Source organism: Oncorhynchus clarkii, unplaced genomic scaffold, assembly GCF_045791955.1.
Source record: "Oncorhynchus clarkii lewisi isolate Uvic-CL-2024 unplaced genomic scaffold, UVic_Ocla_1.0 unplaced_contig_9982_pilon_pilon, whole genome shotgun sequence".
Classification (NCBI taxonomy): Eukaryota; Metazoa; Chordata; class Actinopteri; order Salmoniformes; family Salmonidae; genus Oncorhynchus; species Oncorhynchus clarkii.
Genome location: NW_027258442.1, coordinates 41,845 through 56,865, shown reverse-complemented (window position 1 = coordinate 56,865; position 15,021 = coordinate 41,845). Strand labels below are relative to the sequence as shown.

The 15,021-nt window shown below is 46.8% G+C and overlaps 1 protein-coding gene across 1 annotated transcript in view; it reads left to right on the top strand.

The window, feature by feature from the left end:
- LOC139396944 (RING-type E3 ubiquitin-protein ligase PPIL2-like) overlaps nt 1-15,021 on the top strand; it is a 37,030-nt gene that overhangs the window by 2,995 nt on the left and 19,014 nt on the right. The window contains exons 6-12 of the mRNA XM_071143877.1: nt 3,813-3,864; nt 4,278-4,369; nt 7,520-7,609; nt 7,739-7,814; nt 8,387-8,547; nt 13,733-13,808; nt 14,560-14,666. Of these exons, the coding sequence (XP_070999978.1) occupies nt 3,813-3,864; nt 4,278-4,369; nt 7,520-7,609; nt 7,739-7,814; nt 8,387-8,547; nt 13,733-13,808; nt 14,560-14,666 (654 nt within the window). The remainder of the gene's footprint in view (nt 1-3,812; nt 3,865-4,277; nt 4,370-7,519; nt 7,610-7,738; nt 7,815-8,386; nt 8,548-13,732; nt 13,809-14,559; nt 14,667-15,021) is intronic.

The following is a 15,021-nucleotide window of genomic DNA, read 5'->3' as shown; positions in this document are numbered from 1 at the left end:
TGATAGATGAGACGTGCTCGTATCAATCAGCCTGCACATGTGTCAGTGTGTGGGTGAGAGAGCGACACTTAATGTGTGTCCGTCCAGCTGGATCCTGCTGTCAGGATTGATTAGTCTGGCTGCAGAGAGATGTTTCTAGACCAGGGAGGTAAATAACCCTGGTCCCGGAGTGCTGAAGGTACAAAACATGTATGGTTGAAACCCGACCTGGAAAACCAGGCGTATTGAATTAATTAAGACAATCATTGAACTGATCAATTAGGTCAGGTGTGGTGCCAAGTTGGACCCAAATCCTACTGTACCTGTGGTTGTCTATCCCTGTTCTAGATACGTCTAGACTAGTCCTGCTGAGGCTGTGGTTGTCTATTCCTGTTCTAGATACGTCTGGACTAGTTCTGCTGAGACTGTTGTTGTTTATCCCTGTTCTAGATACGTCTGGACTAGTCCTGCTGTGGTTGTTTATCCCTGTTCTAGATAAGTCTGGACTAGTCCTGCTGTGGTTGTCTATCCCTGTTCTAGATACGTCTGGACTAGTCCTGCTGAGGCTCTTGCTCTCTCTCCACTTGTGAAGGAATAATTCAGGTGTCGTTCCACCTCAAAGCACAAGAAAGAGGATTTCAGCTTCCGCCATCTGAGCCTGTTCTGAAATCGTTTCTGTAGTTAGTAACAGATGATTATAATTTCTGAAGCATTATTTTGTAAAAGTTTTTAATGTGATCTCTGATAAATTAAGGTAATTGATTGCACCCAAATTGGCATTTAAATAATAAAAAATAATTATAGTATTTGGATAGTATTCAATATTATATCCAACATCCAATTTGGACCAAACTTCTTCCTTCTAATGGGTAAGTTGTATCAAATGGACCCCCCCCACACACACACACCAATCCCACCCCAACAACACTTAAATTAAATACAAAAACGACCAGTATACAGTGACAGTTCTTTGTTTGACAAGTAGTATGGAGCTGCGTCTTGGCGTATTGGTTCTTCATACTATCTAATGTATTCTCGTTCGTGAAGATAGACGGTGCATTCGGAAAGTATTCAGACCCCATGACTTTTCACACATTTTGTTAGCCATATAATAAAATGTATTAAATAGTTGTTTTCCTCATTAATCTACACACACTACCCCATAATGACAAGGCAAAAACAGATTTTTAGAAATGTTTACAAATTTATAATTAAAAATATAGAAATATCACATTTCCGACTTCAACTGTATGTAAGTTTACATACACCTCAGCCAAATACATTTAAACTACATTTTTCACAATTCCTGACATTTAATCCTAGTAAAAATTCCCTGTCTTAGGTCAGTTAGGATCACCACTTTATTTTAAGAATGTGAAATGTCAGAATAATAGTAGAGAATCTTTTCTTTCATCACATTCCCAGTGGGTCAGAAGTTTACAAACACTCAATTAGTATTTGGTAGCATTGCCTTTAAATCATTTAACTTGGGTCAAACGTTTCATGTGGCCTTCCACAAGCTTCCCACAATAAGTTGGGTGAATTTTGGCCCATTTCCTCCTGACAGAGCTGGTGTAACTGAGTCAGGTTTGTAAGGCCTCCTTTCTCACACATGCTTTTTCAGTTCTGCCCACACATTTTCTATTGGATTGAGGTCAGGGCTTTGTGATGGCCACTCCAATACCTTGACTTTGTTGTCCCTTAGCCACTTTGCCACAACTTTGGAAGTTTCTTTGGGGTCATTGTCCATTTGGAAGACCCATTTGTGACCAAGCTTTAACTTCCTGTCTGATGTCTTGAGATGTTGCTTCAATATATCCACAACTTTCCTTCCTCATCATTCCATCTATTTTGTGAAGTGCACCAGTCCCTCCTGCAGCTAAGCACCCCCACAACATGATGCTGCCACCCCCGTGCTTCACGGTTTGGATGGTGCTCTTCTGCTTGCAAGCCTCCCCCTTTTTCCTCCAAACATAACGATGGTGATTATGGCCAAACAGTTCTATTTTTGTTTCATCAGACCATGGCTGTTTTGGAGCAGTGGCTTCTTCCTTGCTGAGCTGCCTTTCAGGTTATGTCGATATAGGACTTGTTTTACTGTGGATATAGATACTTTTGTACCTGTTTCCTCCAACATCTTCACAATGTCCTTTGCTGCTGTTCTGGGATTGATTTGCACTTTTTGCACCAAAGCACGTTCATCTCTAGGAGACAGAACACGTCTCCTTCCTGAGCGGTATGACGGCTGCATGGTCCCATGGTGTTTATACTTGCTTACTATTGTTTGTACCGATGAACATGGTACCTTCAGGCATTTGGAAATTGCTCCCAAGGATGAACCAGACTTGTGGAGGTCTCCAATTTATTTTATGAGGTCTTGGCTGATTTCTGTTGATTTTCCCATGATGTCAAGCAAAGAAGCACTGAGTTTGAAGGTAGGCCTTGAAATACATCCACAGGTACACCTCCAATTGACTCAAATTATGTCAATTAGCCTATCAGAAGCTTCTAAAGCCAAGACATAATTTTCTGGAATTTTCCTAGCTGTTTAAAGGCACAGTCAACTTAGTGTATGTAAACTTCTGACCCACTGGAATTGTGATACAGTGAAATAATCTGTCTGTAAACAATTGTTGGAAAAAATGATTTGTCATGCACAAAGTAGATGTCCTAACCGACTTGCCAAAACTATAGTTTGTTAACAAGAAATTAGGGTAGTGGTTGAAAAAGGAGTTTTAATGACTCCAACCTAAGTGTATGTAAACTTCAGACTTCAACTGTGAGTATTCAGACCCTTGACTCAGTACTTTGTTGAAGCACCTTTGGCAGCGATTACAGCCTCTAGTCTTCCTGGGTTTGACGCTGCAAGCTTGGCACATCTGTATTTGGGAAGTTCCTCCCATTCTTCTCGGCTGATACTCTCAAGCTGTCAGGTTGAATGGGGAGTGTCGCTGCACAGCTATTCTCAGGTCTCCACATATGATCGCTCGGGTTCAAGACTGGGCTCTGGCTGGGCCACACACGGACATTCATAAACTTGTCCCGAAGCCACTCCTGCGTCTATCTAAAAAAAAAAAAAAACCATTTAAACCACTCAGAGTAAATTAGTCATTTTAGTCTCCAGCATTATTTACCATAAAGTACCCGTATTTGACCATTAGAGGCCGCTGTTCCTGGTACAGCTCCACACTGTCCATTTAGCTGGTCTCTTGTGTGTTTTAAAATGTATTAGAACATTGCCTCTTCAACTTAGGGTAGAAAACCAATGGGCTCCTTTATAAATAATGAATCATCAATTTGAGCCAGTACATTATTAGATGTTCTTTACCATTCGGCCATCAGATTTGCCACCAATAGCTTACAATTGGCTCATTCATCCCCCCCCTCCTCTCCCCTGTAACTATTCCCCAGGTCGTTGCTGTAAAGGAGAACGTGTTCTCGGTCAACTTACCTGGTAAAATAACGGATAAAAAAAATAAAATAGGACACATCACTGCTCTCTATACTCCTCTGTAAACTGATCATCTCTGTATACCCGTCGCAAGACCCACTGGTTGATGCTTATTTATAAAACCCTCTTAGGCCTCACCCCCCCCCCCCCCCCTCCCCCCCCCCTATCTGAGATACCTACTGCAGCCCTCATCCTCCACATACAACACCCGTTCTACCAGTCACATTCTGTTAAAGGTCCCCAAAGCAAACATATCCCTGGGTCGCTCCACTTTTCTGTTCACTGCAGCTAGCGACTGGAACGAGCTGCAACAAATACTCAAACTGGACAGTTTTATCTCTTCATTCAAAGGCACATTCTCATTCCTTCTCTTCTCCCTCAGAAACTGGAAGCGAAGTCCCTCATCAAGCTAAACTTCGCCAAGAACAACGATGGTAGGTTTTTCAGTGATATTCAAAGCGTTCTGAACGACCTTCATTCCCAACTTTAGTCTCAAGTCTAACTGACTGCAGAACTGTCATCGTAGGACAGACTGCTAACTGACCACAGGAGCGTCTTCGTAGGACAGACTGCTAACTGACCACGGGAGTGTTATCGTAGGACAGACTGCTAACTGACCGCGGGGCCGTCATCGTAGGACAGACTGCTAACTGACCGCGGGGCCGTCATCGTAGGACAGACTGATAACTGACCACAGGAGCGTCATCGTAGGACAGACTGCTAACTAACAACGGGGCCGTCATCGTAGGACAGACTGCTAACTGACCACGGGGCCGTCATCGTAGGACAGACTGCTAACTGACCGCGGTAGCGTCATGGTAACTACCCTACTTTTTCATTTGGCCAGGTAAATACCACTGTCCCGTCCTGTACACAGTCTTCACAAACAACTCCCATATCGTCACCAACAAGCTCACTGGCAATGTGTTCTCTCACGAGGTAAGATATTCTGGGGGGTTTTAACACACACACACACACACACACACACACGCGAGGTTAACGCGATGGGCCAGTAAGCGAAAGGTCACTGGATCGAACCAGGAAGATAAAAATCTGCCGACGTGCATTAGAGCAAGACTCTCAACCCTGACTGCCCCAGGGTCGCCGTAGGTGATGATTGACCCTGGCCGTGACCCCACTCTCTGAGGGCGTCTCAAGGGGGAGTTGGGATATGCAACAAAACACATTTCCAATTCACATGTATATTAATACACACTGGTGTGAAATAGGACAAATCTAGGGAAAGGAAACAGGGGGGTACCTAGTCAGTTATAATGGTTTTACCACAGCTACAACACTATTAAAAGGGGGGTACCTAGTCAGTTATAATGGTTTTACCACAGCTACAACACTATTAAAAAGGGGGTACCTAGTCAGTTATAATGGTTTTACCACAGCTACAACACTATTAAAAGGGAAAGGGGGGGTACCTAGTCAGTTATAATGGTTTTACCACAGCTACAACACTATTAAAAGGGAAAGGGGGGTACCTAGTCAGTTATAATGGTTTTACCACAGCTACAACACTATTAAAAGGGAAAGGGGGGTACCTAGTCAGTTATAATGGTTTTACCACAGCTACAACATTATTAAAAGGGAAATGGGGGTACCTAGTCAGTTATAATGGTTTTACCACAGCTACAACACTATTAAAAGGGAAAGGGGGGTACCTAGTCAGTTATAATGGTTTTACCACAGCTACAACACTATTAAAAGGGAAAGGGGGGTACCTAGTCAGTTATGATGGTTTTACCACAGCTACAACACTATTAAAAGGGAAAGGGGGGTACCTAGTCAGTTATAATGGTTTTACCACAGCTACAACATTATTAAAAGGGAAATGGGGGTACCTAGTCAGTTATAATGGTATTACCACAGCTACAACACTATTAAAAGGGGGGTACCTAGTCAGTTATAATGGTTTTACCACAGCTACAAATCTATTAAAAGGGAAAGGGGGGTACCTAGTCAGTTATAATGGTTTTACCACAGCTACAACACTATTAAAAGGGGGATACCTAGTCAGTTATAATGGTTTTACCACAGCTACAACACTATTAAAAGGGGGATACCTAGTCAGTTATAATGGTTTTACCACAGCTACAACACTATTAAAAGGGGGGTACCTAGTCAGTTATAATGGTTTTACCACAGCTACAACACTATTAAAAGGGAAAGGGGGGTACCTAGTCAGTTATAATGGTTTTACCACAGCTACAACATTATTAAAAGGGAAAGGGGGGTACCTAGTCAGTTATAATGGTTTTACCACAGCTACAACACTATTAAAAGGGAAAGGGGGGTACCTAGTCAGTTATAATGGTTTTACCACAGCTACAACACTATTAAAAGGGGGGTACCTAGTCAGTTATAATGGTTTTACCACAGCTACAACACTATTAAAAGGGGGGTACCTAGTCAGTTATAATGGTTTTACCACAGCTACAACACTATTAAAAGGGGGGTACCTAGTCAGTTATAATGGTTTTACCACAGCTACAACACTATTAAAAGGGGGATACCTAGTCAGTTATAATGGTTTTATCACAGCTACAACACTATTAAAAGGGAAAGGGGGGTACCTAGTCAGTTATAATGGTTTTACCACAGCTACAACACTATTAAAAGGGGGATACCTAGTCAGTTATAATGGTATTACCACAGCTACAACACTATTAAAAGGGAAAGGGGGGTACCTAGTCAGTTATACAACTGAATGAATTCAACTGAAATGTGTCTTCCACATTTAAGCCAAACTCCTCTGGAATATAAGGGGCAGCAGGTAGCCTAGTGGTTAGTGTTGGACTAGTAACCAGCAGGTAGCCTAGTGGTTAGTGTTGGACTAGTAACCAGCAGGTAGCCTAGTGGTTAGTGTTGGACTAGTAACCAGCAGGTAGCCTAGTGGTTAGTGTTGGACTAGTAACCAGCAGGTAGCCTAGTGGTTAGTGGTGGACTAGTAACCAGCAGGTAGCCTAGTGGTTAGTGGTGGACTAGTAACCAGCAGGTAGCCTAGTGGTTAGTGGTGGACTAGTAACCAGCAGGTAGCCTAGTGGTTAGTGGTGGACTAGTAACCAGCAGGTAGCCTAGTGGTTAGTGGTGGACTAGTAACCAGCAGGTAGCCTAGTGGTTAGTGTTGGACTAGTAACCAGCAGGTAGCCTAGTGGTTAGTGTTGGACTAGTAACCAGCAGGTAGCCTAGTGGTTAGTGTTGGACTAGTAACCAGCAGGTAGCCTAGTGGTTAGTGTTGGACTAGTAACCAGCAGGTAGCCTAGTGGTTAGTGTTGGACTAGTAACCAGCAGGTAGCCTAGTGGTTAGAGTGTTGGACTAGTAACCAGCAGGTAGCCTAGTGGTTAGAGTGTTGGACTAGTAACCAGCAGGTAGCCTAGTGGTTAGAGTGTTGGACTAGTAACCAGCAGGTAGCCTAGTGGTTAGAGTGTTGGACTAGTAACCAGCAGGTAGCCTAGTGGTTAGTGTTGGACTAGTAACCAGCAGGTAGCCTAGTGGTTAGTGTTGGACTAGTAACCAGCAGGTAGCCTAGTGGTTAGTGTTGGACTAGTAACCAGCAGGTAGCCTAGTGGTTAGTGTTGGACTAGTAACCAGCAGGTAGCCTAGTGGTTAGAGTGTTGGACTAGTAACCAGCAGGTAGCCTAGTGGTTAGAGTGTTGGACTAGTAACCAGCAGGTAGCCTAGTGGTTAGAGTGTTGGACTAGTAACCAGCAGGTAGCCTAGTGGTTAGAGTGTTGGACTAGTAACCAGCAGGTAGCCTAGTGGTTAGTGTTGGACTAGTAACCAGCAGGTAGCCTAGTGGTTAGTGTTGGACTAGTAACCAGCAGGTAGCCTAGTGGTTAGTGTTGGACTAGTAACCAGCAGGTAGCCTAGTGGTTAGTGTTGGACTAGTAACCAGCAGGTAGCCTAGTGGTTAGAATCTGTCATTCTGTCCCTGAACAAGGCAGTTAACCCACTGTTCCTAGGCCGTCATTGAAAATAAGAATGTGTTGACTTGCCTAGTTAAATAAAGGTTAAATTAGCACCCACCTGATGATGATGATGATTCCACACGTTGTTTCTAAGAAGTGTCTTTACCTCAGGCTGTGGAACAGCTCAACGTCAAGACGAAGTGTTACAGAGACCTGCTCTCTGATGAACCTTTCACCAGACAGGACATCATCACCCTGCAGGTATTCAATATGGATGTGTCTGTTCTGAGCCTGAAGCCTGCTATAAGCATCATGGGAAATGTAGGATTCAGGTTGTAAAATGTAGTCCTGAGTCCTTAACTGTTTCTGGTGTTTGTTTCTACACGACAGGATCCAACCAACCTGGATAAGTTCAATGTCTCGGACTTCTTCCACGTCAAGAACAACCTCAAAGTACTGGACCCTGGTGGGTAACTGTTGGGCCTGAGTCCCAAATGGTCAACTATTCCCTATCTATTGCACCATAGGGTTCTGATCTAAAGTAGTGCACTATGTAGGGGGCCATAGGGCTCTCTTCTAAAGTAGGGGGCCATAGGGCTCTGGTCTGAAGTAGGGGGCCATAGGGCTCTGGTCTGAAGTAGGGGGCCATAGGGCTCTGGTCTGAAGTAGGGGGCCATAGGGCTCTGGTCTGAAGTAGGGGGCCATAGGGCTCTGGTCTGAAGTAGGGGGCCATAGGGCTCTGGTCTGAAGTAGGGGGCCATAGGGCTCTGGTCTGAAGTAGGGGGCCATAGGGCTCTGGTCTGAAGTAGGGGGCCATAGGGCTCTGGTCTGAAGTAGGGGGCCATAGGGCTCTGGTCTGAAGTAGGGGGCCATAGGGCTCTGGTCTGAAGTAGGGGGCCATAAGGTTCTGGTCTGAAGTAGTGCACTATATAGGGGGTAGGGGATGTTTGATGGAAGGACCTCTCTGGATGTTCCTGTTTGAGATGGCGTTGAGGAGGAAGTTGTTTTTCTAAACTCCAATGTTTTTGCTGTGTGTAGATGAGGAGAAGGCTAAGCTGGACCCTGGTTACCACCTGAACAGTACGAACATGGAGACCAGAGAGACCCTGGCTGAGCTCTATAAGGATTATAAAGGAGACGCTCTACTGGCCTCCACCATGAAGGAACCACAGGCCAAGAAGACAGACAAACTTAACGCGGTGATGACACTGACCCCTGTCTGTCTGTCTGTAACCCTCTCTATCCTGTCTGTCTGTCTGCCTGTAACCCTCTCTATCCTGTCTATCTGTCTGTAACCCTCTCTATCCTGTCTGTCCTGTCTGCCTGTAACCCTCTCTATCCTGTCTGTCCTGTCTACCTGTAACCCTCTCTATCCTGTCTGTCTTGTCTACCTGTAACCCTCTATCCTGTCTCTGTCTGTCTGTAACCCTCTCTATCCTGTCTGGTCTGTCTGTCTCTGTCTGTCATTAATAAGGTAACAATGATAGTAGTAGTGGAAACAGACTGTGCTCTGTGGGCAGCCAGACTGTGCTCTGTGGGCAGCCAGACTGTGCTCTGTGGGCAGCCAGACTGTGCTCTGTGGGCAGCCAGACTGTGCTCTGTGGGCAGCCAGACTGTGCTCTGTGGGCAGCCAGACTGTGCTCTGTGGGCAGCCTGACTGTGCTCTGTGGGCAGCCTGACTGTCCTCTCTGGGCAGCCAGGTTTGTCTGTGACGACCGGTCTCTATAGCCAGACTGTCCTCTCTGGACAGCCAGGTTTGTCTGTGACGACCGGTCTCTATAGCCAGACTGTCCTCTCTGGACAGCCAGGTCTGTCTGTGACGACCGGTCTCTATAGCCAGACTGTCCTCTCTGGGCAGCCAGGTTTGTCTGTGACGACTGGTCTCTAGCCAGACTGTCCTCTCTGGACAGCCAGGTTTGTCTGTGACGACCGGTCTCTATAGCCAGACTGTCCTCTCTGGACAGCCAGGTCTGTCTGTGACGACCGGTCTCTATAGCCAGACTGTCCTCTCTGAGTCTGTACCTAGTCAGTGTTTTCCTCATTGGTGGCTGGGCTGAAAGATGTTGGTGTGAGGGGAGTCACCATGGTAACGTCAGTCTGTCTGGGTGTTGTTAACGTTCTAAGAGGTCACTGCTCAGCCCAGGTGACGTTCCCACTGTTCTGCCGTGTCCTACTTCTGGGAAACAGGAATGTTGGAGCAGTGCACTACTGCTGGCCATAAGCTGTAGGCCTGTAGAGCTGTAGGCCTGTAGAGCTATAGAGCTATAGGGCTGTAGAGCTGTAGGGCTGTAGAGCTGTAGGCCTGTAGAGCTGTAGGCCTGTAGAGCTGCTGTAGGCCTGTAGAGCTGTTGTAGGGCTGTAGAGCTGTAGGCCTGTAGAGCTGTTGTAGGGCTGTAGAGCTGTAGAGCTGTAGGCCTGTAGAGCTGTAGGCCTGTAGAGCTGTTGTAGGGCAACGCAATTCCGGCGCCGACAGAGATGGCCGCCTCGCTTCGCGTTCCTAGGAAACTATGCAGTTTTTTGTTTTTTTACGTGTTATTTCTTACATTAGTACCCCAGGTCATCTTAGGTTTCATTACATACAGTCGAGAAGAACTACTGAATATAAGATCAGCATCAACTCACCATCAGTACGACCAAGAATATGTTTTTCGCGACGCGGATCCTGTGTTCTGCCTTACAAACAGGACAAAGGAGTGGATCCTATGCAGCGACTCAAAAAAACGACTCCGAAAGAGAGGGAAACGAGGCGGTCTACTGGTCAGACTCCGGAGACGGGCACAGCGCGCACCACTCCCTAGCATTCTTCTTGCCAATGTCCAGTCTCTTGACAACAAGGTTGATGAAATCCGAGCAAGGGTAGCATTCCAGAGGGACATCAGAGACTGTAACGTTCTTTGCTTCACGGAAACGTGGCTTACTGGAGAGACGCAATCCGAAGCGGTGCAGCCAACAGGTTTCTCCACGCATCGCGCAGACAGGAAAAAACATCTTTCTGGTAAAAAGAGGGGCGGGGGCGTATGCCTTATGACTAACGTGACATGGTGCGATGAAAGAAACATACAGGAACTCAAATCCTTCTGTTCACCTGATTTAGAATTCCTCACAATCAAATGTAGACCGCATTATCTACCAAGAGAATTCTCTTCGATCATAATCACAGCCGTATATATCCCCCCCCAAGCAGACACATCGATGGCTCTGAACGAACTTTATTTAACTCTCTGCAAACTGGAAACAATTTATCCGGAGGCTGCATTCATTGTAGCTGGGGATTTTAACAAGGCTAATCTGAAAACAAGACTCCCCAAATTTTATCAGCATATCGATTGCGCAACCAGGGGAGGAAAGACCTTGGACCATTGTTACTCTAACTTCCGCGACGCATATAAGGCCCTGCCCCGCCCCCCTTTCGGAAAAGCTGACCACGACTCCATTTTGTTGATCCCTGCCTACAGACAGAAACTAAAACAAGAGGCTCCCACGCTGAGGTCTGTCCAACGCTGGTCCGACCAAGCTGACTCCACACTCCAAGACTGCTTCCATCACGTGGACTGGGAGATGTTTCGTATTGCGTCAGATAACAACATTGACGAATACGCTGATTCGGTGTGCGAGTTCATTAGAACGTGCGTTGAAGATGTCGTTCCCATAGCAACGATTAAAACATTCCCTAACCAGAAACCGTGGATTGATGGCAGCATTCGTGTGAAACTGAAAGCGCGAACCACTGCTTTTAATCAGGGCAAGGTGTCTGGTAACATGACCGAATACAAACAGTGCAGCTATTCCCTCCGCAAGGCTATCAAACAAGCTAAGCGCCAGTACAGAGACAAAGTAGAATCTCAATTCAACGGCTCAGACACAAGAGGCATGTGGCAGGGTCTACAGTCAATCACGGATTACAAAAAGAAAACCAGCCCCGTCACGGACCAGGATGTCTTGCTCCCAGGCAGACTAAATAACTTTTTTGCCCGCTTTGAGGACAATACAGTGCCACTGACACGGCCTGCAACGAAAACATGCGGTCTCTCCTTCACTGCAGCCGAGGTGAGTAAGACATTTAAACGTGTTAACCCTCGCAAGGCTGCAGGCCCAGATGGCATCCCCAGCCGCGCCCTCAGAGCATGCGCAGACCAGCTGGCCGGTGTGTTTACGGACATATTCAATCAATCCCTATACCAGTCTGCTGTTCCCACATGCTTCAAGAGGGCCACCATTGTTCCTGTTCCCAAGAAAGCTAAGGTAACTGAGCTAAATGACTACCGCCCCGTAGCACTCACATCCGTCATCATGAAGTGCTTTGAGAGACTAGTCAAGGACCATATCACCTCCACCCTACCTGACACCCTAGACCCACTCCAATTTGCTTACCGCCCAAATAGGTCCACAGACGATGCAATCTCAACCACACTGCACACTGCCCTAACCCATCTGGACAAGAGGAATACCTATGTGAGAATGCTGTTCATCGACTACAGCTCGGCATTCAACACCATAGTACCCTCCAAGCTCGTCATCAAGCTCGAGACCCTGGGTCTCGACCCCGCCCTGTGCAACTGGGTACTGGACTTCCTGACGGGCCGCCCCCAGGTGGTGAGGGTAGGCAACAACATCTCCTCCCCGCTGATCCTCAACACTGGGGCCCCACAAGGTTGCGTTCTGAGCCCTCTCCTGTACTCCCTGTTCACCCACGACTGCGTGGCCACGCACGCCTCCAACTCAATCATCAAGTTTGCGGACGACACAACAGTGGTAGGCTTGATTACCAACAACGATGAGACGGCCTACAGGGAGGAGGTGAGGGCCCTCGGAGTGTGGTGTCAGGAAAACAACCTCACACTCAACGTCAACAAAACTAAGGAGATGATTGTGGACTTCAGGAAACAGCAGAGGGAACACCCCCCTATCCACATCGATGGAACAGTAGTGGAGAGGGTAGCAAGTTTTAAGTTCCTCGGCATACACATCACAGACAAACTGAATTGGTCCACTCACACAGACAGCATCGTGAAGAAGGCGCAGCAGCGCCTCTTCAACCTCAGGAGGCTGAAGAAATTCGGCTTGTCACCAAAAGCACTCACAAACTTCTACAGATGCACAATCGAGAGCATCCTGGCGGGCTGTATCACCGCCTGGTATGGCAACTGCACCGCCCTCAACCGTAAGGCTCTCCAGAGGGTAGTGAGGTCTGCACAACGCATCACCGGGGGCAAACTACCTGCCCTCCAGGACACCTACACCACCCGATGTCACAGGAAGGCCATAAAGATCATCAAGGACATCAACCACCCGAGCCACTGCCTGTTCACCCCGCTATCATCCAGAAGGCGAGGTCAGTACAGGTGCATCAAAGCTGGGACCGAGAGACTGAAAAACAGCTTCTATCTCAAGGCCATCAGACTGTTAAACAGCCACCACTAACACTGAGTGGCTGCTGCCAACACACTGACACTGACTCAACTCCAGCCACTTTAATAATGGGAATTGATGGGAAATGATGTAAATATATCACTAGCCACTTTAAACAATGCTACCTTATATAAATGTTACTTACCCTACATTATTCATCTCATACGCATACGTATATACTGTACTCTATATCATCGACGGTATCCTTATGTAATACATGTATCACTAGCCACTTTATACTATACTATGCCACTTTGTTTACATACTCATCTCATTTATACATACTGTACCCGATACCATCTACTGTATCTTGCCTATGCTGCTCTGTACCATCACTCATTCATATATCCTTATGTACATATTCTTTATCCCCTTACACTGTGTACAAGACAGTAGTTTGGAATTGTTAGTTAGATTACTTGTTATTACTGCATTGTCGGAACTAGAAGCACAAGCATTTCGCTACACTCGCATTAACATCTGCTAACCATGTGTATGTGACAAATAAAATTTGATTTGATTTGATTTGGGCTGTAGGCCTGTAGAGCTGTAGGCCTGTAGAGCTGTAGAGCTGTAGGCCTGTAGAGCTGTAGAGCTATAGGCCTGTAGAGCTATAGGCCTGTAGAGCTATAGGCCTGTAGAGCTATAGGCCTGTAGAGCTATAGGCCTGTAGAGCTGTAGAGCTGTAGGCCTGTAGAGCTGTTGTAGAGCTGTAGGCCTGTAGAGCTGTTGGAGAGCTGTAGGCCTGTAGAGCTGTTGGAGAGCTGTTGGGCTGTAGATCTGTTGGGCTGTAGGGCTTTAGGATTGTAGAGCTGTAGATCTGTTGGGCTGTAGAGCCTAGGTGTTCAGTGTCGAAGGCAAGGTGTTATTGACAGGACCAATGACTCACCTCCCTCCCTCGGGTTTACAGGCAGAGTATCTAGGGGCTAAGGGTTTAGTGTGTAGGGTACTAACTGTTTTCTCTCCCTCCCCTAGGCTCATTACTCTACTGGCAGAGTGTCTGCTTCCTTCACCTCCACAGCCATGACCCCTGCTACCGAACACACTGCGGGTTAGTAGTCTCTGGTGGTAACAACACACTGCGGGTTAGTAGTCTCTGGTAACAACACACTGCGGGTTAGTAGCCTCTGGTGGTAACAACACACTGCGGGTTAGTAGCCTCTGGTAACAACACACTGGGTTAGTAGTCTCTGGTAACAACACACTGGGTTAGTAGTCTCTGGTAACAACACACTGGGTTAGTAGCCTCTGGTAACAACACACTGGGTTAGTAGTCTCTGGTAACAACACACTGGGTTAGTAGCCTCTGGTAACAACACACTGGGTTAGTAGTCTCTGGTAACAACACACTGGGTTAGTAGCCTCTGGTAACAACACACTGGGTTAGTAGTCTCTGGTAACAACACACTGCGTTGGTTAGTAGTCTCTGGTAACAACACACTGCGTTGGTTAGTAGTCTCTGGTAACAACACACTGCGGGTTAGTAGTCTCTGGTAACAACACACTGCGTTGGTTAGTAGTCTCTGGTAACAACACACTGCGTTGGTTAGTAGTCTCTGGTAACAACACACTGCGTTGGTTAGTAGTCTCTGGTAACAACACACTGCGTTGGTTAGTAGTCTCTGGTAACAACACACTGCGGGTTAGTAGTCTCTGGTAACAACACACTGCGTTGGTTAGTAGTCTCTGGTAACAACACACTGCGTTGGTTAGTAGTCTCTGGTGGTCTCTCCACTCAGAGAACAGCTCAGCAACATGTCTGTGTTTTGAGGAACACATGATGTTTTTTCTGGTTGTTGTAGATGCCATCTCAGACGACACGGTGCGTTATTCCTATGTGAAGAAGAAAGGCTATGTTCGGCTCCACACCAACAAGGGAGACATCAACCTGGAGCTGTACTGTGACAAGGTGTGTGGTCCTTCGTAGTTCACTTTAGTCCAACATGGCTCTTGCCATGGTGGGATAGTGTGTTCCATTTCCCTCGTCCAGCCCTCCCCCTCTCTCCTCCCTCTTCCCTCTCTCCTCCCTCTTTCTTCCCTCTCTCCTCCCCCTCTCCTCCCTCCCTCCCTCCCTCTCTCCTCCCTCTTCCCTCTCTCCTCCCTCTCTCCTCCCTCCTCCCTCTCTCCTCCCTCCTCCCTCTCTCCTCCCTCCTCTCCCTCCCTCCCTCCCTTGCTCTCCCTCTCTCTCTCTCTCTCGCTCTCGCTCTCTCTCTCGCTCTCCTCCTCCCTCCATGCATGGTTTTCCCTCATAATCAATTCACTTC